Genomic DNA, 27,008 nt, shown 5'->3' on the forward strand with positions numbered 1-27,008 from the left:
ATATATAAGAAATTGAGATTTCAACAATTATGAAAATATTGTGACAACAATAAGTGTTGTAACATTTTTTTTAAAACATTTATTTTCAGTTGCGGTTGGCTATAATCTTATATTTTATTATTTTATTTCGACTTGTAAGAAATTGACACGTCAATAATTGTGAAAATATTGTGAAATTTATTGTGTCAGTATAACAATATAAATGTCAGCTTATATCAATATTTAAAAGAAAAAAAAAAGGGACTCACGAAACCAAAGCACTGTTGTAGCTAGAGTGCTGCACAGTGCCAACACTCTGGATGCACAGTACTGAAGCATTGTAGCGGTACAGTCGCTTTTATTATAAAACATTTAGTTTCAGTTGTGGTTGGCTACAGACTCATATTTTATTATTTTATTTCGACTTGTAAGAAATTGACACATCAATAATTGTGAAAATACTGTAAAATTTATTGTGTCAGTATAACAATATAAATGTTAGCTTACATCAATATTTAAAAGAAACAAAAAAAAAAAAAAAAAACAAGCAATGAATAATACATATTGAACAAACCAAAAGTACTATAATTTTTACATATTCACCCAACAAGTGTCACAACATTTTCACAAAACATTTATTTTCAATTGTAGTTGATCACAGTTTCATATTTTATTATTTTATTTTGACTTATAAGAAATTAACACCTCAATAATTGTGAAAATATTGTGAAATTTGTTGTGTCAGTATAACAATATATATGCGAGTTCTTATAAATATATATATATATATATATATATTTTAAAAGTAAAAACCGAAGACTAAAGAAAAAGAAAAAAAAAAAAAAAAAAAAAAAAAAAACCTATGTAGCTACAGTGCCACTTGAACAAACCAAAAGTACGGTAGTTTTTACAAATTCACCTAACAAGTGTCACAATATTTTTACAAAACATTTATTTTCAGTTGTGGTTGGTCACAATTTCATATTTTATTATTTTATTTTGATTTATAAGAAATTGATACCTTAATAATTGTAAAAATATTGTGAAATTTGTTGGGTAGAAAAACAATATATGTAAAAGGAAAAAAAAAAAAGTACAAACGGATGATAAAAAAATAAAAAAATAAAAAAAGAAACTGTAATTACTGTAGCTACTGTTAAAAAAAAAAAAAGTAAAGTGCCTCACCAAAGCATTGTTACCGCTACCGTGCTTGCACAGTATAAATACATTGAGTGCACAGTATTGAAGCACTGTAGCGGGCATTGCCGCTTTTTATATATAAGAAAAAAAAAGTAAAAACCGAAGACTGAAGAAAAAGAAAAAAAAACTCTGTAGCTACTGTAGTTACATTGCCATTTGAACAAACCAAAAGTACGGTAGTTTTTACACATTCATCTAACAAGTGTCATAATATTTTTACAAAACATTTATTTTCAGTTGTGGTTGATCACAGTTTCATATTTTATTATTTTATTTTAATTTATAAGTAATTGACACCTCAATAAGTGTTAAAATATTGGGAAATTTGTTGGGTAGTAAAACGTTTTTACACATTCACCTAACAAATGTCACAATATTTTTACAAAACATTTATTTTCAGTTGTGGTTGATCACAGTTTCATATTTTATTATTTTATTTTAATTTATAAGAAATTGACACCTCAATAAGTGTTAAAATATTGGGAAATTTGTTGGGTAGTAAAACAATATATGTTAAAGGAAAAAAAAAGTACAAACGGAAGACAAAAAAAAAAAAAAAAAAAAAACTGTGACTACTGTAGCTACAGCGGTGTAGCTACTGTTCGAAAGAAAAAAAAAGTGTCTAACTAAAGCACTGTTATTGCTACAGTATTTGTACAGTGCACAGTACGAAGTTCTGTAGCGGACATTGCCGCTTTTTATATATAAGAGATAGACCGTACCCCTTGTCTATGACGAGGACCTCGAAGGCACACTCTTATTCTTGAACAGTTGATGCTACTCCATTTCATTTTCATTAACGGTATTCCTGAGCTATATAGAAGAACAATTCCCCCTCAAAGTAACCCCATTTTATGTTCTTTGTCGCTTGATAATTGATAATTGATAATTGATGGGAGAGTTCATAAAATCATAAATACTCAGCATGTGCCATTTATAAAACCTAAGGCTCTTAAGCAAAGAATAATATTAGTACACAGTTGGGGACTGTTTTGGTTGCCAATTTGCAGGCAATAGCACATCCACACAGCCCAATTGGGTTCTGCTTTGTTCTGTCATCAAGTCTGACTAAAGATGGAGAATATTGATATGCGGATCTTCATCCCAAGAGAATGTGTTTGTACCTTTGATGATCCTTATTCTTTTTTCACTTATTTAAACATGTGTCTATTATATTAGTATAAAAGCAACAGGTGCATGCTATATTTGCCAATCCCGTCCACATTGCAGGATTGAGATCAAGTGCAATATTCTTCATGTACAATTGCACTCAATGACTTAGATTGAGAGTTAAGAAAAACAACTTTCAATCTCAACTATTGAATAAAAAATATTTTTAAAAAGTAAAAAGTTAAAAAATAAAAAATAAAAACAGAAATGGTAAAAGCTTTTTGTGAGAGGGAAATAGGGTAATTGCATCAGATCCTAATCCCACACTGCAATTCTCTTTGGTTTCAATAACTAATAAAATAACAGAAAAAAATTCTAAATGATTAAAAGGTTAAAACTCAAAACTCTTTTCCTCTTAAATTTTCAAGCACTTTATGTATAATGAGATATTAATTCATCTACAAAGCCCTTGCCATTTAAAGGGTTAAAAGATTATTTTTGTTTCATATTTCATACGGTTTGGAAACATTGATTAAAAACCATGACGCACACTTTACATTTGACAAAAAAGGTTCATAATCCATAAATAAATAATTTCAAAAAAAAAAAAAGGTTCATAAGCGTGGAATTTTTTATTTATATAATAGGAAGAGCAACTAAGCCAAACCCATGGGCCATAGTTACCAGGCCAGATATAAAAGAGCCTAAGCCCACAGTGTATAGGTGAGGTGAGTCCGTATGGCTCATATTCTCACCCCTTGAAGACGGTGGCAAATAGCAATCCTTGAAAGTTGGAATCTGAAGCTCCTATTCGTGGGCCATAGGCTCACCAACTCGCAAAGATTATCGCACTTGTAGAGTTGGGTTACTACTCCAAACCACATTGGGGCATAAGTAACAATTGGCCCATGGGACACTGTTGTTGTATCCACTGCAAAATAAAATGCCTCTCTCTCACACAATTTTTTTTTTTTTAATTTTATAATAATTCATTAGTTAAAATAGGAGACTTAATACAAAAATTTTAAGTAATGTATTCTCTTATATTTAAATATCTATTAAATAATATATATTTAAATATCTAAATGACATTCCATTTTACTAAAATTTCTTGCTCTCACTTTTTTTTTTTATTTGCAAAATTACTAGTTAAAATTTAGCTAAAATCTCCTTTTTAATTGATAATATAGTTAATCCTCTCAATCTTTTTTGTGACCTTTGATTTCAAGTGGAAAATAAATTTAGATGTAAGAGAGAAAATGAGTACTTTGATAGTGATTGATTATCAAGAAATACTTTAGAGAAAAGGAAAGGTATATGTAATTTGATGGTGACTAATTGCCAGAGTTATCTTTCGAAATAGATTGCGGATATATCGGTAGGAAAATAGAAATAGTTTTTTTCTTAAAAGATTCTATCGTATATGGGTCTCTTCAATTTTTAGCTAGACATTGACACTTCACCACCAAAAAAAAAAAAAATATATATATATATATATAGTTATATTATTTTATTTTAACATATGAGGCCTCCTTTTAGTTAAGGCCTAGACAACTGCTTCAATTGTCAAAGGTTAGAGTAGGACATGCCAATCTATTTAGGTAGTCATATCAATCCCAAGTCAACATATTATTCACTTGTTAAATTATTGTGTTTAGAGCAATTCCAGCATATTCATCCCATTTTTGTATTGTTTGGAGAATGAATAGTAATTTTTACCTTTATCTATCCACTTTTTCAAATACATCTTCCAACAAATTCTCTATCTCATTCTCTACCTCATTTAAATATTATTTTTCATTTATTATTTATTCTTTTTTTAACAACTACACATCTTCCAACATTTTTTTATTCAACACATAATTATTATAATAGAAAAAATGTATTTGAAGAATGAACAGTAGTCCATCAGACTTGATGGGCTACTATTCATTAGCCCAAAAAAATCCAGCTATACCGAAGCTGCTGGAGCATATATAGTACACAAAATCTCCAAATTTTAGCTAATAAAGCCGGATACCGATGCTCTTAGATTGTCAATTAAAAATTTCATCAAGCTTCCTCTAATTAACAGTCATTTTATTCCCAAAAAAAAAGGCATGCAGTAATAGTTAATTACAAATTTCATCAAGCTTCTTCTAATTGACAGTGGTTTCACATAGTAATAGTTAATAATTTTTCAAACAAGATTTTTTTATGGGAAAATGATAGATGGTAGCACTACTTAGTTACACACTGTTAAAATATATATATATATATATATTAAAAAAATAAAATAAAATAAAACTTGCTTCAACAATTAACAAGCTAAGCACACTCAATTAGTTATATTTTTTTAATTTTACGTTTTCAATGGTTCGTTTGTTAATGACTTACTGCTAGTACATAACAAGCTATACAAACTCAAATAGTGAGCATGGTAAAGATGTAAAAGCCTGCTTGTTAACTTATCTTTAACAATAAATTTAATGCATTGGATGCTAATTTTTTTCCCTTTTCTTTATGGAAACATTGAATGCTGTACAGCCTAGCGGGACTGAATTGAGTACAGAAGCAGGTCGGAAAAATGTTTTTTTTATTTGATTAGTCCTGCTTCACCTTGGTCACTTTGCCCCTGCATGTATATGTGTAGACACACAGCTAATAAGTTGAGCAATTTCTTTGAATTACCCACGATACTCGGCTCTTTTTTTTTCCATATATATATATATATATATATATGCATGCTACATTTATTTATTTTCTTTCGAAAGGTACTACATTTTTTTTATTGTTAAGTTTTATATATATATATATATATTAATCTTGGGTCTGTAACTTACGTACAGACTACAGTCCCATAATCCCCATATATAATATTTCCTGATTTTCTTAGAAATTGGTCAAGGCAACGTATATTTTAATCTTTGCAACTCATCATTTGTACTGTACTGTGTGGCCATTTGCTTAATCCTGTACATTGGTGACATGGTTCATATTATGGTTGTTCTATTATTATTTTTTATTATTGCTCTATCCGACCAGTGTCATCTACCCAATTCTGAATATATCGTCTTCTTTTTTCTTTCTTTTTTTAATTGCTTGTCGGACCATTGTCCGGTGGGGTAATGATATACAATAGCCTAGTTTTGCGCTGGTGGTCTTTAGAGCATCCGTAGTCCAAAATGTTATCCTATTCTACTTTACCATCTTAAAAAGTTACTTTTCAATTATAGAATACTATTTTACAATACTCCAGCATCCCAATTTTTATTTTATAATTCAACACATTAAAATAATATTTCTACATAATAAAATAATATATCCCAAAACCTAAATAAAAACAAAAACCCAAAACCCAAATCACCTCTGCAACCACCTACTACAACCACCACAACGAAGAACATACCCAAAATGTTGTTTACTTGAAACCCCAGAAACCCTAGCCACAAACTCCGACAACCATGGCAACCCACAAAATCAAAATCAAAATCAAATCAAACCACAGCAACCCCCAACTCCACCACCATGAACCCACCAAAAAAAAAAAAATCCATCCCAAAATCAAATCAAACCAATAGCAAAATGCCATACCCAATTCCTTTAAGCTCCGGTCATAGCAACAACCAAAAAAAAAACCCAACCTAGAACTCAGAGAAGACGATCCACCACGATCCACGGAGAAGACGAGAAGTTTGGCGTTGGCAGCAATGGCAAGAGAGAGAGGGGATAAAAGAGAAGAGAGAGGCTTGGTCAGGTGACCTTGACGGTGGCTTGCGGTGGGGCCTGTGACAATGGGTCCGACCATGGTGGCTTGGTGATGGCGTTCATGTCTTGGGTCTGAAGAGGAGAGAGAACAAACAAGAGAGAGAGGGAAATGAAAGAATGAGAAAGGAAGAGAGAGAAAAATCAGAGATAATATAATAATAATTTTTAATTATACAATCTTGCTATAGTACCATCCTAGAAATAGGATGATACTGTAGCAATATTGTAAAATTTTTTACAATTGGCACATTTTACAAGTCGAGCTAGAGCAACATTTTAAGGCTGTGATGGTAAAATATATCAACATATACAATATACCATTTGGGCTGTAGATGCTCTTAGGCATATGAATTTCTAACATAGCTGGCACTCTCCATAATTTAAGCAGCCTCCCCTCCTCCTTAACATGAATATTAATTTGGCCAAAATATTATATTATTTTGGAGTTATTGTCAGTTTGATTTATGTTATTTTTAATTTGTAGTTAATTTTGTCTTTACCATCAAATCACAATTTTTCTTGCTTTTTTGCACTTTCTTGACAAAAAACTCAAAAACAAAAATTAAATTTACTAATCTCTAGTCTCGGTGGACACATTCATCTTAGTTTTCTTTTATTTATTTATTTATTATTATTATTTGGTAATAAACAAATAGAATTGAAGGAGCTCAAAATAGAGCAACATCAGATGTCTCAAAACAAAGCCTATTAACATACAAAATCACTGAGAATCAAATTCCAAAACAGATAAATGTCAAAAGGGGGAAATTGAAAGACTATAAAATCCAAATGCTTGTCAATCTTTTTGATTAGAGAAGGTATAAAATTAAAATATTAAAAAGTTACTCTTTTACATAGGGTATTGTACAGAATCTAGATACATGATAAAGTAATGTAAATGGTTGGTTCAAATGAAAACTAATAAAAATTTGTCAACTTAAATATGTGAAAATTATTATGTCTGTAGAATTACTTTTATTATTATTGTTGTTGTTGTTGTTGTGAGAAATGGATTATTTTAATTTAAATTACCTACCTGTAAGACATTGGGATTTTTTTTTTTTTTAAACCTTAAGATGGTAATCTAAGCATGCGGCCAAACTGATAGGAATCTGTTTCTTTTTTTGAGATGAATAGGTATCTGTTTCTTAATAACTTATTTTTTGAACTTTTTGAATTTGGAGATTCAAAAAAGTTGTAAACTAAAAAAGATATAAAAAGAAAAAGAGTTGTATTTTAAATAAATGTGATTCTAAACCATTGAAATAAATGGACATTCGAATTCAAGTATTCCATTTTCTTTTATCATGCAGAAATTTTGTGCCTTGATTTATAGCCTGGGGACAAAGGCTAAGTGCATGGACATGGGACATAGTAACACAAAAATTCTAAAAACTATTAGGACTCAACAGTTAAATAATTAATAAATACTCGTATATATTTTGAAACATATTTTATGTTTATTCTAAGTTTAGAAATAAATAAAATCCATGAATAAATTGATATTTTAAATTGAAAATATATCTAAAATTAATCTGAAAATATGAATAAATTGTACTATACAATTTTGTAGATTGATTGAAATTTTGTAGCACTAAAGGCTAATTGATATTTTAAATTGTGTTTGATGAAAAAAAAAAAATGGCACCTCTTTCTCATTGTTCACACACTGTTCACGGATCCATGACACTATTCACACATTTAAAAATTATTTTGTTATAGTATTTTCAATTTTCAGTTTCAGCAAAAATATATTGTATCCAAACAGACCGTATGTCTAAAACAAAATTAAAAAATTTTAAAAATCATTGGATACCACGCGTACACGCAGGCAACCATAAATTACACGAGTTAATATCCAACACGTGTTCGACATAGACATGCTGTGTCTGTGCTTCCAAAAACAAAGGTTGAGAAGCACTCAAGCACCAATGACTAAACCATAATTGCACATTCATGGTACCATGCCCCATATATGTAACTCAAAATCTTGAGTAGGACTCCAGTTTGGCCCATGCAGATTCATTCCAACAAAGGTTTGTTAAGGACAAAGGACTATATAGACTTTAGAGTTGATTGGGCTTGAACATTTCCTCATTGTGTCAAATGTTGATGAGTTCCATTTATATGTTACAAACTCTTCCTATAATGGCATTTGTAAAATATAATCCTTTCATTAAAAAAGAAAAATAGTAGTATAAAATATAAGAAGTATTAAGTTCATAAAATTTCTATAACACTTTTATAATAAATCATAGGTGATAAATTGTTATTGGTTTTAATTTGAACTCATATTGAAATTATTTTTTTGTGCATTAGTAGCAGCCAGTAACAATTTATCATTTAGAATTTGCTGTGAAAGTGTTGTGTATATAGCATTTCTCATAAAATATGCTTCAACACTCTAGATTTCCCACAACCATTTGTTGTTTTTACTTTTTTTTATTAAAAATGTTAAATATTAGCATTGATATACCATGTTGAATATGTTAGAATAGATGCAGAAGCATAAAATAGAGAACACAAGAATACGAGCGTTACATGATTGTCTTACATCCACGAAAGAAACCCTTAAAGACTGCATCTTTAATATACAAGAGTAGTGCAAATCCTGTATTACTATTAATTATAATATGAGTATATATAGTAGGCTAAACCCTAAACTAATAAATTTTTAATACAAGTAGAAGACTTGGCTTGCACACAAATAAAATTGGACTTAGGCCTATGGTAACTAATGGGCTAATATATCTCTGACTAAAAAAAAAACCTTGAAATTTATGCTTTATTTAGTCATTTGTTGTCCAATGAAAAATCATCCTATGACGCTGGTAATCATTCTTTTTGGGCTAGCAAAACTTTTCATGGAATTTTTCTTGCTAGAAATGTGAGAGTCAGAGTGAGAGATCACGTTTAGGTTGGCCATATTCATGTGAACACAACGGTCAAACTAGGAAATCGCTAAGACGGTAAGACCAAGTCTTTTTGGTGAAAATTGCTAAAGACTAATAAGTTACCTGCAAGGTAAGAGTCATTGCTGGAAATCTTTAATAACAGGGTGCACTGCACGGTGAGTATACTCCGAATTGGGCAGGGGTCGAGTTTTCCCTGGAAATGTTAATTTGTCTAAAACAGGAAAACTATAAGTTATCTTGTGTGTCGAAAATTCATTCCTTTAAGCTTTGGTATTCATTTGATTGGGACAACATTGGTGATTAATGCCTCAATTTCCAAGTCTAAGAAAACGTTTTAAGTGGTCTGTGTTATCTTCTCTAGTTATATTTAATAATCTGTGTGCTCTATGGTTGTTGTTTGATACTTTGATTGCTCACGAATGACACTTCATATGTTAATGTAAGACACATGATCTAATCACACATTTATATGGATGAGACCATCAAATCCATAGGTGAAAATGATGTCCGATTTTGCTTCTATCATGCATGATTTGGCTTTAACTTTACCATGTGCAATTCATCATTGGAGGTGAAGTCATGATTAAGCTTTTAATGATTATATTTATTAAGGAACTCTTTTTACCTAAGTATAACATTTCCAAACACATATATAGAAAGGGTGAACAACTTATCTATGTGCCTAAGTATTGCATCATCCTGAAATGTTCAACTAATGGATCATGACTCAGCAACAAGTTTTGCATCATCATTGAACGGATCATGACTCAGCAGCAAGTTTTGCATCATCATTGAACGGATCATGACTCAGCAGCCAAAGAACAAGTGCATACTAATTAAGGCCTTGTTTTTGTGTCCAATTACATGTATTGTATTTGTAACCAATTTCTTTGAGTGCACGCCTGTGTTCGTTTTTTTATTAGCAAAAGAACTTTTGTAAACTTAAAAATACTCATTTTGATCGAATATTTTCTTTTGGCTAAATTAATTTGGGGCCGGGAAAAAGAGAATTAGAGATACAGTAAAAATTTACAAGATCTTCTTTAAAGATTTAGCCCTATTCAATTCGTCTCGTTATTAAAACAAACAGTGCATGGTTGTTCCCAGCAAAGACAGTTTTTCTAGATCCTATTAGCTCAAGAAACAGGATGATAGTGTCCTTCCACCAAATAAACATACTTACACTTGTAAAATCTATATTTTCGAATAACTTTGCCAAAAAGAAAAAGGAATATGAGAAAAGATAAAGAGGCCACCAAGATGACTGGGCCACCTTTGATGCCATGGAGCAGATCTAATTAAGAGGGAAAATAAAAACCAAAATAATTACAGCACAGTTTTCAAAATTTATCGCTCTTTTATTTTTTATTTTTAATTTTGATAGTCCATCATTAGAAGGCTGACAAATTAGGGAAGAGGCAGAAATTTATTTATTTATTTTTCAATAAATGAAGAAACAATGGATAAGATCCATTAAGGTAAAAGGATGAGTCATTATGTTATATAGCGTATATTGAACATCATCTATTTTACTCGTATTGTTTAAAGTTGAACTTTCATCACAAATAATATTAAAACTAAAGCAAGAAAAAATTGTTTCAATTATTGGGATTGAAAAGTTTTCTACGACCCTCATGGATTTGTTTACAATTTGAATCAAATAGTGAGTTGCTTATTGATGTTTGAGGCCATACATGTAAAAATATTTTTTTGACAAGATAGAAATATTGAGTCCTTTATGATGCATTCCTTTTTCTTTTTTTCTTTTTTTCCTTTTTTTTATTTATATATTTCAATAGTTATGGGTATGGGAATTTAAATCATGGACGTTAAAAATACTAAAGATATCAGTTGAATTACAACACTACTTGACATTACATTTAATTTAATTAATTTAACTGAACACTTTTGGGTGGGCTTAGTTAAAAAATTATTTAATGAGTTCTTTTCACTTCACTTTACTCTTTTATCTAATTATTTAGCACCAAAGAAAAAAAATTTTCCATGTTGAATTATTATATTTATTATATAGTTTGTAGCCAATAACTACAACTTTATTAAATATCTTTTTATTATATATGAATTTAACAAGTCGACCATCAGATTACATTTTATATCCTCTATCCTTGTGAAATTTCCAAAAGATCTCAATATCATCAATTAAATGTTTAAATTTTCATTCTTTGTAGTCTAGATCTAAAATTGTACATAAAAAAGAAATGCATGGATTAAATAGTAAATAAAATTCGATTAGCTCAAAATTTGATATGCACCTTAAAAACATAAAAAACATAAAATTCAATGGTTAGATTTTCAAAAATAAAATTATATTAATTTTTATAGAGAACATTGCAATCACTGGCTGACTCATTTGTAGCCAAACTTTATCCATTTATAGAGAACGTTGCAATCACTAGCTGACTCATTTGTAGCCAAACTTTATCCAAAAATTATAGCACAAAATGATTCTTCTACATGAGTTTATGAGTGTTTAGGAATTTTAAGACTTAATTGTTTGTAAATTTTATCCACTCATTTCGTCACTTGCTTTCATAAGAGTGATTATTGGGTGACAATATAGAGTGATTTGTCAACTAGCTGTGGGTGACATGTAGAAGAAGTCTTAAGAGATTTCTGTCCACACTATCGAAGAGAGATTATAAAAATATCGCAGAACATGGAAAGTTGAAAATGTTTAGTTTCATGGGACTTTCCGTGATGGTGACAACTGACAAATGATTCCGAAGGAATATATTAAAGGAAATGTATTCCAATCTTCCAAATGTGATTGAATAAATCTTTTGGTACTGACTAAAGTTGGCTAAGGGTTTTACCAACTGTTACCACTTCCTTTACTTTATTTCTTTTCTTGATGTTGTGTAGAGATTCTCTCCACACTTGCCAGTGTCAGAAGAAACACACAAACCTTACCTTGTACCTGTACTTCAGATTTCTACCATGCGATGTGCTTCATATATATAGTCTGTTCAGTTCTTCATACAATTTTATCGAAATTTGATTAGCTATGGCTTTGATGTAGTAAAGTACTTTTATTCCCTGCTTGTATGCCTATAATTAAAAATAACTGAACCATGTCCCTGTGCAATCCGTAACCTAAATATTAGATTTATAATTTTCAAACCAGTAAAGAAATAGAGATTGAAACCTATCTTGGCTGGTTTTAGATTGTCTTTGCACATCAACCCTACGTGCAATTTTACCAAGGAAAAACAAAAAAAAAAAAAAAGCTCAAGAAATAGCAACATAAAGCATGGAGTGCTAAAGGTTAAGAGGATAACACACATTATAACTTATTCAAGCCAAAGACTAACCTTTTTTTCTTTTTAATGAAGCCAGCAAAGACTAACCTTTATGACTATGACGACTATTATTGAATATCCTAATTAAGTCTAATGTCACAACAAATTTCACAATTATTAACGTAACATTTTGTAATTAATATATAATAAAAGTAATGTTAGTGATAGTTATATATAAATATAATGTTTACACTAATCAAATCTACTATGTCCATAATTGATGTAGAACTGACTGCACAAACTTTCATGGAGCAACAAAAGTATCCGAAATCATGGCACAAGATCAAAAAGTGCTAATAGAAATTATTGGAGTGATAGTGTCATATGAAATTTGGCTGACTAAAAGAAAACAGTCTTCAAATCAAAAGTCATTACTTTGCTATGAGGTGCGCCTTAATTTTGAGGAATTCCTCTGTTAAGGCTTGAAAAATAATGATTTTAACATTTTTGGCCATTTTTGTTTCTTTAATAACTTTTTATTTAAAAGTCATAATAAAATCCCGCTTATTTTGAGACGGTGCTCAAGGTCTGTACCATCTATTGAATTGCATACTTTGTCATTCGCTGATGTAATTACAAGAACTCAACTATTCATCATATATATGATTGTCATGTGAATTTCGAAATTCGAGATCCTTCTTTTTGGAGTATGGAATATGCCATATGATTGCTACGTGAAATGGATAATCAATCCCCGAAAATTCATTCGGCACAATTGAATTTCCACTAGCTAAGCCGCACCCAAATCACTACCAACAAAACATAGAAAACATTATTCAATTTTATCACAACCAAGCAATTTGCATTTGTTATTGAAATACAAGGAGCGCAAGTAATTGCCATATGTGTCACTTCAATTAGTCCCTAGTTTGAAGGAAAACAAAGCTATAGTACGTATGAGCATGACGACCGACCACATATATCTCAAAGGTGGGAAAGAGTTTGGAATTTCCTGGGAAAAATGCCATACCAATCATGTTTAAGTCTCTTCAATTATTTATGTTATTTGTGTATATGTCGCCATCATTTTTCTTCGCCATTCGAATAGTCAATGCGGCTTTAACCAAAGTCTACAACCAACCCTCTGTTTTTGTTTTATTTGTTGTATCTTTTAAAATATTTGGAGGATAGAGTTGAATTAGCAAGGATTATGACTAATTTTTATCTTTCTAGCTTTCCTTGAATAAGTTTCTTCCTTATCATCTTTAATTTGGTTTTCCATATTATACAAGAGTAATTATTGAATATTTTCAGATTACCATAAATTTATAGTGAGATCAATAATTCATGTGAAAGAGGAAAATACAATTTATAATATTCCTAGAGTATTCAATAATTTTCCTCATAGAAATAGTCAATGAGTCAACCTTCTTTACTAAAGTCGGCAAGAAGCCTTACTTTGGTAACATGGAAATAAAAGTTGGTTGTGCTTTAAACATCTTCGTATATATGGTACTTAATTAAATGAAATTGAGAATACATTTGTACTTCAAAAAATTGCAGCAAACAAAACCACATGACTACCTAAGATATGATCATGATTTGGTGTTTTCATTTTTATTGAGATTCGTCTAGAAGCAAATTCTGACCAAACTTCTTGGGTTTTGGATTGATTAGACATTAAGATAAGTTTATATACCAAAACGCCTGGATAATTAATGAAATTTGGTGAATAGTGCTCGATCCAGAAAATATAAGCTAGAAAATTAATGATCATATATTCTACCTAGTTACCATTTTAGTATTCCTTGGGCTTGTAATTTTGTCGAAGATTAAGCCTTAATCGCCGTTTACGGGTCAATAATTAATAATAAGATATAATAATCCACTGGTATTGGAGCCAGACTACATATCCCATAGATCTCACCTCACTATTGAATTGCTAATTTTAATTCCCAAAACAACCTTGTTGTACCTTTTCAAATAACATGATTGCCACAAAGTTCAAAAAATCTTAGCGGGTCTCATACAATAACAATATGACCTTTTGATTGAAGTTTGAATATCTTTCACATTTTAAGTCCTCCACTGCACATCCCGACAATGAAAAAGACCACACCCCATAATCCAAAAAAAAGTTAGTTGGTTGTCCTATCTTATAATAAGAAAAAAACAGAAAGTCCAGGGGTAAAAGTGGTAATCAAAGCTCTTTATATATCCATTTCGACAAGGCTCACCCATACTATAAGTCTACAGTTTTACACACACCACAAACATACCAAAATGTTTAGCCCATCCAATACCAAAACCCTCCACCCTCTTCAAGTTTTCTCAATGAAACCACCATCTTCTACTCTAAGCTTCAACAAGATCAAAACCCTGATTCACACTCTCATATTTTCACACGTGTGCCGTGCCTTTCGAGCTCTCTCCAAGGCCAAATCTATTGTCATTGAGATTGTCAAGGAAATCCAACCCATCAATTTCACATACCCCCACAACAAGTCCAACAAGAACAAGAACAAGTTATTCTTTGGGTCATTTAGGTTACACTATAATTGGTGCTCTTCCCATGTGGTTCCTGTACCAGCTCCTGTTTTAGAAGAGACCCATTTGTACTATGACTCCACGTGGAATTCTATGCTTTCAACGGACCAAGCAGGTGAGGATTGTGGAGAGTCACAGCTTTCTGGGTACCTCCAATGGCTTGAAGAAAAGGTTCATGACAATTCAAAGACTGAGACTGATATCAATGAGATTGATAAGCTAGCTGAGATGTTCATTGCAAGCTGCCACGAAAAGTTCAAGTTGGAGAAGCAGGAATCCTATAGGAGATTCCAAGAAATGATGGCTAGAAGCATGTGATTTGTGATTCATTCACACCAAGAAATTAAAATCAATGCTGGATGCATGGAATTGCATGTGAGTCCAAGAGATATATAAAAATATGGTGTTTGGATGTATTTTCTACTTTCCCATTCTTCCATGTTAAAATTTTAATAGAGTGGGAAAAGTACAGTGACTTGGGTGGGAATTGGGATTCAGGGTTTTTTTTTTTTTTTTTTTTTCACTTTTATTTTCTTCTTCTGGATCGTTCTTCTGACTTGGATGATGGGGTATATGGAGAATTGTACATGATTGGATGTAGGGATTTGTGCAATTCTTCTCTTTGAAATGGTTGCAACTTTCAATGATAATTATTGGGAGCATCCTACTGTTGATTTTGAAGTCCCTTAATCCTTTAATTAAATATATAGTTCCTGAAAATTTGATCAATTCTCGCTCTCTTTATACTTATATAGTGTTAATTGGTAACTTTCCTAAACTGCATTTTGAAAAGATGGATTTGTTAGAGAGTGTACACAAACTGCATGATCTACCTACTACACCAGACCACATCCACATGGGTACAACTTCTATTGTACTTTCTTTTTCTTTTTTTAAATATAGGTCAGGCAGTTATAGGCTTAAGGCTAAGAAGAACCCAAAATAATTTAAGATTTCTACCAAGCCAGGGCGGCGGCTTTCGCCGTAACAGTACTGCCGAGTAGTTTAGTTTAGGTGAGTGACAAGTGGGAACAAATTTATTATAAATTTTGGGAATGATTTACTTAATTTCTAGTTGGTAGTTTTCCGGGTTTCCAGTGGACTGACCTAACACACAAATTAAATAAAATGAAGAAGATTAAGGAGGACCAAATATCTATTTGTGCCCATGACTTTCTTGCAAACTATGTTCTTATATATTATTAATTGGACTCCCTCTTATTTGGGTCTTCTTGTTATTATTATTTCTCATTACCAGCGTCAATAATTATTTCACATCTAATAATATTTGACAAGCTTTCGTGATCGTGCCACGTTTATACTCTTCCAAATCACGTTAAAAATGTAAATATCATATACGAAAGTGTAATCATTATCACATTTATAATCTTTCACATCACGTTAATTTAAAAGTATAAGTATCTTATACGAAAATGTAAACATGATCATGCTGATTGTGAATATCTTTAGAGTACGTGTCACCTCTGCAGATATGATTGCTACAGTTCATTGCATTGGTGATTAATTGATTTTTGTGTTGTAAGCTTTGGACCAAGTATTTATTTTTTTTGATATAGTTGGCAATCACTTAGATACGGAGTAGGTTTGTGGTCTCTCTCACTTTCCCTACCTGCTAGACATAGGCGTGGTGGCAATGTGGAGCCCAGTTTGATGTTTTCGTCTTTGGTATTTGAGCCATTTTGTATAATTCAGCATGAATGCGCCGTTTAAATTAATGACTTTTGTTCGATTCTTTATTTTGTTTATTCCTTCTGGAATCACAAATTTCCTTTCACACACATTTATATCAACCATTTTATCCTATAAAAAAAATTAAAAAAAAAAACCATTTTATATTAATATCTGCTCTTAATGCAAAAATGTCCATATTTTAACATAAAAAAATTAAAAACAAGTAATTTTATAAGCAAAAACTATTTTATAATAATTTTACAAATTTTATTATGATAAATTTTCACTAATTTCATTTGATTCTATTTCTAACTTCATTTTTCATTTATTAATAATAACTTACTATATCAACAGTTTGAAAAAAAATTATAAAAAAATTTGTATGTTTAGCATTTTCTAAAAGGTAATATGAAAAAAAAATGATTATATGGTATAAAATTAAAAACCCTTCTTAGTAATAATTTTTTTAATATCTTTTTTTCTTGCATAATAAAAAAAAAATTAAGATAATGATAACACTCAAAAACCCATCTGGTACAAAAAGAAAATCTCAAAAATGTCGGTACAAAGCTATGTAATCAATGAATAATGATAGGAGGTTTCAAGAAATTCAGCAAGTAATTTTAGAATTTACTTTGGAGACACTTTTTCACGATCAATTGTTAATTTATAATTAGATTACATTACTTACATATAAAATCTAGTGACGAAAAATAATCAAATCATCACTTCACGTAAAATCTAGTGACGAAAAATAATCAAATCATCACTTCACATGTATGTAAATTATGACAAAGTGTATTATAAAGTCGGTAATAACATAGACTTTTTTGACCAAGTGATCTACCTTATCCAAGACGTAACTATGATTAAATTTCCGTAAAATATTGAGGACTCCACCCACTTCCAGTTGTGTCAAGGTGTAGAAGGTGCAGTAGAAAGCTCAGTAACCAAGCATATGATTAATTGCTTCCGCAGAAGAATTGTATTAAAATTGGAAATAAGAAAGTGAGGTAAAAAGCTTATTTTTAGACTGGCACGTCTCACATATATTTTAAGTCATCCAAAATGTGCCCGACTTAAAATATATGTATTGTACAAAGTCACAGCAAAGCGACAGCATCCCTATCCTTCTTCCAAACGTAAAACATTTAGAAATCGAATAAATATATATATATAAGATTTTACTAATGAGTGTCCTTAGGCACACATTAAGCCACTCATTTTTAGAAATATTTTCTTAGAAATTGAAAAAGTATTGACAGTTTTTTCAATTCTCGAGAAAATGTTTCCAAAAGTGGGTTCTAGTTAGCTTAACTGGTAAAATCTCTAATGATTGTATAAGAGATCTAGGGTTCAATCCCCGCCTACACCAATAAAACTGATTAGTGTCTTAATCTGATAATAAAGAGTTATCATCAGTAGCGGACGCCATAAATTAAAATATTCTCTAAAAAAAAAAAAAAAAAAAAAAAAAACCAAAACGTTATAGGTTCTAGTTTTAATACGGTATATTAAGCAATTTTTATAAAAGGGAAAATCTTGATGAATCTCATGCAAAGAAGAAGCACATGGACTTGACGAAACGTTAATGATGTCACATGCATCCCAATGCACGTATGTACAACGGCACAAATAGTTGAGTACCGTATCCTATGATCTTTATCATTGATTTTCACTTACTACACTACTAAATTAGGAATAAGGATCTCGCTTTCTGTGCTTAATAAGTTACCTTTTTTCATCGGTTGTGAAATAGAAAGGCTGTTTGGTAATATTGTTCTAATAACGTTATTTGTATTTTTTGAAAATACGTGTAAGTAAAAAAATGTGTAAAAATATATGTAATATTATTTAAAAATTAAAAACATGTGTTTAAACACATGTACCAAACGGTCCAGATTTTCCAATATTCAATTCCAAGAAACTGTAGTTTTCTAATACATAGAAAGATTGACAGTTGATGCTGCTGGTATAGGACCTAATTAGTATAATTAAGTTGCAGAATACAATGTGATCACAGATGCAAATTTGGTTCACCCAATTGATGTAATGTAACATCATTCATCCCAAAAATTAAAATTAAAAAAAAAAAAAAATGTAACATCTGCTCACTGCTTGACGAAGACATAAATTGAAAAATTGATGAAGCTTGTGGATGAGATAGTTAGCCAAAATTATATCTTATACTTGGCATATATGTCAGGTCACTCACACTCTAGCAGGTCCCACACTTGTACCCGGCATTTATGCCGAATCTCTCGCACACAGACAGGCTCCATACACTGTGGAATCCGCTAATGTGTGAGTGACCCAACATCTATATCGGGTACACCATATACTAGCTCGGTAGCTAGAGCCTAGAGGCTAAGAGCCTAAGACTAGTCAAGCAAACTTTTGAGTCCGTAGGAGTATTTAAAAAAAAAAAAAAAATGGTGGGCCTTGAAGCATAATTAATGATGCTTCCTTTTTTTTTTTTTTTTTTTTTTTGAGGAACTTAATGATGCTTCCTTTATATCTCTTTGTGTTTTTCTTTCTTTCTTTATTCCAAAACTTCTTTAGCTGCTTTTGTTTGACACAGAGAGAGAGAGAGAGAGAGAGAGCGAGACCAGAAGAACCATTCCTTTGTTCTCCTTGTTTCCTTATTTATGGACTGCCTTTACATAAAAGTGAATACCCGGAACTTCTTGGAATTTTATTTTGAGAAATGACTATTACACACAAATCAATTTTTACGCTGAAATCGTGAATTCACCAATCTTTAATTTATTTGTTCATTTATTGTTGTTCACTAGAATTTTATTCTTATATTAGAGTAAGTCAGGGAAGGCTTGAACCATAAGTGATACTTGTCAAACAACTTCCCTCGTACCACGGCATCATTTGGGTGAATTGGTAACTCCTCAGGCTTTAAGCATTTATTGGTTGGAGGTGGAAAAGTGCCAAAATAAAAAATTGTGGGCCGAGGGATAGGAAAAAAAAAATTCCCTCTTATATGTTTGGTTGGGTTGGGGATAGATAGATGAAAAATTATTTTGTTTAACTGAGAAGAAAAATGAAAAAAAAAAAAAAAAAAAAGTAATTTGCATAAATTTACTTTAAAGCTCTCATTACATTAAAAAAATTAATAGTTTATAAGCGAAGAAAAAAAAAAAAAAAAAAACCCTTATGTGTAGGGAGGAGAGGGGCAGATGGTTAAATTCTCATCCAAGCTGATGAATAAATTTTCATCCAAGCCCATCTTCATCAGCGGCAGCGTTACTAATGCTACAGGGGGTTCAGTTGAACCCCCTGACTTGATTAGAAAATTGTATATGTATAAAATATTATTTTATTAGTTTAATTTACCTTTAAAAATATTTTTGCAAACCCTAACTTAAATCTTGCACACTCTAACATAGATCAATTCAGCCCAAAAATAAACAATACGAATTAGTCCATCCCAAAACTAACCAATAACATAAATCATATATCTTTGTCTCATGAATCTCTTTTCTCTATCTGACTAATGGTATCTCTAACTTCAAGAGTAAATAGTGAGTGTTTGTGAATTGTAAATATATGAATATCTCTTTTTATTATAAATTTATATATTATTTGTGTGAATGTGTGTTTGATACTGATTGCATGTATTATTTATTTATTTATTTATTTATTTTTGTTATAAAGTTATTTGTGTGAATGTATACGTGTATAGTATAAATATAACATAACTTTATATATTTAAATAATTAGGAAATACGGAGGGTTTGTTATGTGTGTGTGTATTGTAATCATGTTATAATAAAATTGTGTGTGTGTGTGTGTGTGTGTGTGTGTTTCTCAAATAAAAAAAGTTACTCAGTGTTGTCAAGTCATCCCACATCGGTAAGGTGTGATATTAAGAAGAGGTTTATCACTTGCTCCGTGACATTAACTACCGCATGCAATTTTGGTGTTGGCATGTGAGTGTATTCCCTTATCTCATCACTCTTCCCCTATATACGTGTGTGTGTGTGTGTGTGTGTGTGTGTGTGTGTGTGTGTGTTTCTCAAATAAAAAAGTTATAATAAAATTTTGTTATAAAGTTAGTGATTGAAAAAAAGCGAAATTAGTGATTCTTCAAACATTTGATTGGTTAAGTAGACACATAGTGTACTATTTAGTATTTATATATGTATGGATGGGTGTGGCTCTTGTGGAAAACATTTGTAGAAATACGTGTAAGTGAAAAAGTGTGTAAAAATACGTGTAATATTGTTTAAAAACTAAAAATTGTTATTTGAAAACACAAACCAAACACCCCTTAGTGGCAGGACCACATTTGGGGATGGTTGCAACTAGTGATAAGTTGTATATACCAATTACTTAAATTAATAATACATTTATAAAATTACTAGCCTCATCACATGTGTTTTGCACATGCGATTAGGTTTTTGTGTGTGTGTGTCTAGTGTCATAATTTCCCTCTTTAAAAAAAAAAATGGATAAGTTTGTTTTGAAGACATGAATTAGTAGGAGAATGTCATATTTTGTAAACATTTTAAGTAGAGTTAAAAATATATTTTTACTGGGTTATCCTTAAATTTTTCTCCTATTAAGTATAAGGTTTAGGGGCATTTCTAAACCTTATAAAAGTCCAGTCTGAGGAGGAAAATCCTCTTATAAATAATATAGATAATGAACACATAGTTACAATTGCCTCAAATATGTTAGGGAAAGCTTGGGCCACAAGTGATACTCATCAATGTACTTCGCTTAATGGTAGCTACAACAAATGGCGGAGCCAACAATTATCTCAAATAATTAATTAATAAAGGAAAAATATATATAAAGATGCTATTATTATTTATTTTTTGTACAAGTCTACTGCCTAAATGATTGTTAACCAAACATAAGTTAAAAATATCAAAAAACAAATTATCAATATTAGCACATTTGTTAGATTTAATAAATATACGTAGTGCACATATTAGAATATAAAGTGTTTAAAATACATTTTAATTGTTTTATAGTACTTATTTATACTATACATATTAAGGATGTAGAATATATAAATAAATAAAAATTCTCAATAATCTTTTTTTTTTTTTTTTTTGGCCTCCCAATGGCAAAGGAGTAAAATTTTAGTACAACATAAAACACCACAACTTTCTTATGTGATAAACTGTAACTAGTTGTCTATCACTTTTATATAAATCTACCACCCACAATTTATCATATGAAATTATAATAAAAATTGTAATATTCTACGTGGTAGTAGAATTTTTTAGGACAAATTCCTGAGTTAACTGGAACTCTGCAAGGATAGGAGTTGAAGCACTGCTGCACTTGTCTTTCATAGATTAATTATTAGATTTTTTTTTTTTTTTTTGATGAACAGATTAATTATTAGAATTACTAGCATAGTAAATGTAGAATTATACAGAAAAGAAACACAAGAACACTATAGCAGCAATTGCTGGTTCAAACCCTTTTTGTACATTATCATTTGTCAGTCTTCAGCCTTAACTTTAACACATGTCTAGATTTAACCAAAAGCTTCTGATTCTACACACAGTAGAAGATCCGCCACAGTTTCACCACGCAGAATTTCAAAATGCAGGGATTATAGGGCCCACGCTAGCTTAGGAGTTCGGATCAAGAAAAGAAATAGCATCTTACTATGGATTAAAGTTCAGACCAAAATAATCTTGTGGATCAACTGGGAATTTGCTAATTGATATCCCCAAATTCATTAAAAGGTGTCATTCACTATTATCTGGGCTTTGTCACTACAATTTTGAGCCCAATCCAAATCAGTCACGATTCACCATTTTCTTTCTACTATATTTTCTCTTTGTTTGATTAGTGAAGTAAACTTGTTTCGGTACTCAGAGACATGCTAAGCCCACAATTGATTTGGACCTTATCAGATATATCTCATCTAGCCCATAAAAATATGCATTTCTTCCCTTTCTCTAATTAAAGCATTTATAAAAGGATACAAAAGAAAAAACTTTTTTTTTTTTTTTTTTTTTTTTTTTGAGAATCAAACTGAATCAGCTATTATTGAACAAAAAAATTAGCCAGCATCAGCTAAAAGTACAGGTAAAATGTGGGAAGGAACCTCCTCCATCCAAACCACTAAACCGCTAACATGTCTAACTATGTTATAAGCTACAGAATTCCCTTTTCTTTTAACATGAGAAACTCTAAAATTGGGAAAAGAGTTTGCATGGAATCTGATCTCCTCAATGATATTACCATAAGAAGCTAGGGATTGATCCTCTACTAGTAAGGCTCGAGTGATGATCTCTGAATCTCCCTCCAGTATAATAGAGCTGAGGTTAAGATCTTTAGCAAACAGAATAGCTCATCTCGCAACTGCTGCCTCCACGTCTGCCACAGTCTAAGGAAGAGGAATCTTCTTTGCTAGGGATGCAAGCACTCTACCCTCACAATCTCAGACCACAGCCCCTATGCCTGCATTATTAGAATCCCTAGAAAACAGCCCTGTCATAATTAATCTTTAGGGAGGGAGCATGTTGAGGAGTCTAAGTTACTGCTGAGTGGAGATTGGAATTTACAGGTTTTCGCTTCACTGGTTGCACCCGATAGAAGTCTTGCAACTGTTGCTGAGCTCGGGTAACAATCTAACCGAATGGAATGGTTGAAGTGCTTACTCTGATCTGGTTTCTCCGCTACCAAAGGAGCCAGACAATCATGGAAAACAATTCTAAATTGAGCCCCGCTTCTTCGACGTGTAATATTAGCTTTTGAAAATCAATCAAACATTCTGTGTTTCTGAACCCCAAACAATATCAAATTCCCATACCTCGGTCAAACAAGGACATAGCCACAACACATGCAACATGTATTCTGAATGTGACTGACAATGATCACAAGTTGCTTCATGAAGCACTTGCCGTTTGACTAAATTGGTTTAAACTAGAATGGCATTCTTGGTAGCCCTCCACATAAAGTTTCAGACTTTTGGGGGGACCGAAAGATTCCAAATAATCTTCCAGAGCTTCTGTGATGGGGTAGGAGTATTGATATCACAGCCCGATTGCTCCTTCTCTTTTGACAGAATAATATCCTGATTTCACCATATAGGAACCTGATTGAGTGTGGGCCCAGACCACTTTATCACGGGCTAAAGCATCACCTAATGAAATGCCCCGATTCAACTGCACCTCTTCAGGCTTGAACAAAGCTTGTAGCAAGTCCACATCCCAGTTTCGCGTGTGGACATTAATTAGAGAATTAGCCTTCACTTCTAGAAATTCAATCCCTATCGGGTTACTGACCTTAAGGGTAGAAATAGAGGGGAGCCAAGCATCACTCCAAATGCTGATATCCTTCCCTTTACCCACCCTCCATCGTACTCCTTTTTTCAAGACCTCCCTATCCTTCAATATGCTATGCCAAGCATGTGACCCTTTGGCAGAATCTGGGGCCTCCAAAATAGAACAATCCAGGAAGAACTTCGCTTTGAAAACCGATAGAAAAGTGAGTTTTTATTGTGAAGAAGCCGCCAAGCTTGTTTAGCTAGGAGAGCATCATTAAACATTGCCAAGTCTTTGAATCCCATACCTCCTTCCCCTTTCAGTTTACACATAGTACTCCACTTTACCAAATGGATCTTCTGTCTATCTCCTCTTTGTCCCCACCAAAATTTTTGAATAAGGCCGTCAAGCTCATTGCATAATCCCACAGGAAGTTTAAAGCAACTCATAGTGTAGGCGGTGATGGCTTGAACAATGGCTTTAATGAGGACTTCCCTCCCGGCCGAAGAAAGCAACTTTTCCCCCCACCCTTGAAGCTTCCTCAATACTCTTTCCTTGATATATTCGAAACTACCTTTTTTCCTTCTACCAATCAAAGAGGGCAACCCCAAATACTTTTCATAGCTTCGAATTTCAAGAACTCCTAATGCATTCTTGATGTATTGCTTTCTCTCCGGAGTGGTGGACTTGCTAAAGAAAATGGTGGTTTTATTTTTATTGATGTGCTGCCCCGAGTACTTGCTATAAGAATCCAAAAGTTCCAAAACTTTCTCACATTCCTATGGAGTAGACCTGCAAAATAACAAGCTATCATCTGCAAAGAAAAGATGGGTTAGTTTAGGACCATTTTTGCAAAGTGAATAGCCATGTAGTTCTCCTTGTCTGCTTGTGAGATGAGGCCATGCAGACCTTTAGTACACAACAAAAATAGGAAAGGAGAGAGAGGATCTCCTTGTCTAATTCCTCGGGTTGGCTTGATCATGCCTTTGGGCTCACCATTCACCAATATGGAATAGGATACCGTTTTTACACCCATCATCATCAGTTGGATCCACCTTTCTGTAAAACCCATCCATCTCATAACTGCTTCCAAGAAAGACCATTCCACTCTATCATACGCTTTGCTCATATCTAACTTCACTACCATATAACCCTTCTTATTAGATTTGTGATTCTACATGCTATGAAGACTCTCAAAAGCAACCAAAATGTTATCAGAAATAAGGCGACTCTTTGTAAAGGCACTTTGGTGTTCCATAATTAGAGTAGGTAAGACTTTCTTCAACCTATTAGCCAATACTTTAGAAAAAATCTTATACAAGACGTTACAAAGGCTTATAGGTCTAAATTCAGAAACTAACTCTGGGTTTTTTACTTTGGGAATTAGGGAGATGAATGTGTGGTTCAAATGACACAAGAAAGTGGTTGTATTAAGGAATATTAAGATAGAAGCTATTACCTCATCACCAACTAGCGGCCAAAAGTTTTGGAAAAAGATTGGTAGCATTCTATCCGGACCGGGTGCCTTAAGAGGGGCCATTTGTTTCACTGCTTCATGGATTTCCCATGCCTTAAAGTCTGCTGAGAGTCTATTGTTCATTTATGCACTAACCCAAGTATTAATGGTCAACAAAACTTCTTTAGGAAATGTGCGATTGGCTGAGGTAAAGAGTTCTTTATAATATTGGATAAGGATGTCTGCCACTTCCTCATTATTTGCACTCCATTGCCCGTCTGTATTTCTAAGCTTATGGATGAAATTTTTTCGATACCTGTTGGTTGCTTTACTATGAAAAAACCGTGTATTACGGTCTCCTTGTACTGCCCATAGAGTTTTAGAACATTGCAACACATCCGGTTTTCCTTATCCAAAAGAATTTCAATCTCATCCTTCAACCCCTCACCCGAATGATCAGCCCAGAATTCATTGCAACCATTTCGGCCTTAGCTAGTTGTCTTCTCTTTTTCTCCAACTCATTCCTCACATTACCGAAATTCTCACGACTCCACTTAGTGAGTTCAACTCCACACTTCTCAAGTTTTTTAAGGACCCGATGGTTTGTGTGATCAAAATCACTAGATAGCCACACAGCTTCTATTGTATCAGAGCAACCTTTGTCGGAGAGCCACATCTCCTCAAATCTGAAAATTTTCTTCTTTTGAACCACCTCCAAACCTGTGGGAATGATCAAGATTAAACGATGATCAGAGGAATCTGAGTGGAGGTGATGAACTCGTGCCCCTACAAATCTTGCGAGCCACTCATAGTTGACTAGCCCTCGATCAAGTCTTTACCACACTGAATGTCTCGCTACATAATGCTTGCTCCATGTATATTGAGGTCCTACAAAACCAAGATCAAGAAATCCACATTCGTCAATAACATCTCGGAAAAGTTGCAATTTGGGATTGTGATCACATATTTCCCCCATGCTTTTCATTTCTCCTCAAAATCTCATCAAAGTCTCCTGCACAAAGCCAAGGTAGGTTAAAACGAGAATTTAATTGTCTTAGCTTCGACCAAGATTCATGCCACAAATGTTTTGCTGGTTCCCCATAAAATCCTGTGAATCTCCATGCATCCTCCTTTCCTTTGTTTATAATTGAGTCAATGTGATTTTTAGAAAAAGTCTCCACAGTGACATCAATAGAATTTTTCCAAAACAATGCTAATCCTCCTCCCTGATTTACACGGGGCACAACAAACACGTGATCAAATTCCAATTTCCACTTAATATCTTTTAGCCTTGCTTCATCTGTCCATGTCTCGGCTAAAAACATGACAGAGGGATTTTTTGCCCGGACTAAAACATCAAGCTCCTTTTCTATACGTAGGTTCCCAAGCCCATGACAGTTCCACACTAAGCAACTCATTGGTCTTGGCGGGGCTGTCTTGCAGCCTCTACCATTGAATTAGAGGAATACATCTCTCTCAGAAGGTGTATTTTCTTGCATGGCTCTTCAGGTTGCCCCCAACCACACTCATTACCAGACCGTTTCATAGCTGGTGTGTTTTGCATGGAAGAGTCTCCCAAATGGACCTAACGTGCAAGCTATTTCCACTTCCTCGAAGTAGGGTTATTTTAGGTAGTTGTGGAAGAAAATAATGTTGGGTCAGCCATGGCCAAGATTCCTAAAATTTCTTGATCAATCTCTCCACAATTTTCGCCAACTGTAAGATTTTTAAAGGCTGTTTTGGGATGGGAATCAACCTCCTGATTTATAGTATCCTGATTTACAGCTATCACTCCATCAAACTTATTTATGTCCATATCAATCTCATGAATTTGAAATTCAAAAGATGTGTT

General features: G+C 32.4%; 1 protein-coding gene across 1 annotated transcript; it reads left to right on the top strand.

Moving 5' to 3' along the window:
- Nucleotides 1–14,446: 14,446 nt before the first annotated feature.
- On the top strand, nucleotides 14,447–15,439 carry LOC115953402. The gene has a single exon (XM_031071039.1). It carries the CDS (start codon nucleotides 14,495–14,497, stop codon nucleotides 15,074–15,076), a length of 582 nt encoding a protein of 193 aa, XP_030926899.1. The 5' UTR covers nucleotides 14,447–14,494; the 3' UTR covers nucleotides 15,077–15,439.
- Nucleotides 15,440–27,008: the final 11,569 nt, after the last annotated feature.

Source organism: Quercus lobata, chromosome 7 (assembly GCF_001633185.2).
Source record: "Quercus lobata isolate SW786 chromosome 7, ValleyOak3.0 Primary Assembly, whole genome shotgun sequence".
Classification (NCBI taxonomy): Eukaryota; Viridiplantae; Streptophyta; class Magnoliopsida; order Fagales; family Fagaceae; genus Quercus; species Quercus lobata.

Excerpts from the sequence above, each read along its gene's own strand:
- LOC115953402 (XM_031071039.1), top strand. The coding sequence starts at position 14,495 with ATGTTTAGCCCATCCAATACCAAAACCCTCCACCCTCTTCAAGTTTTC.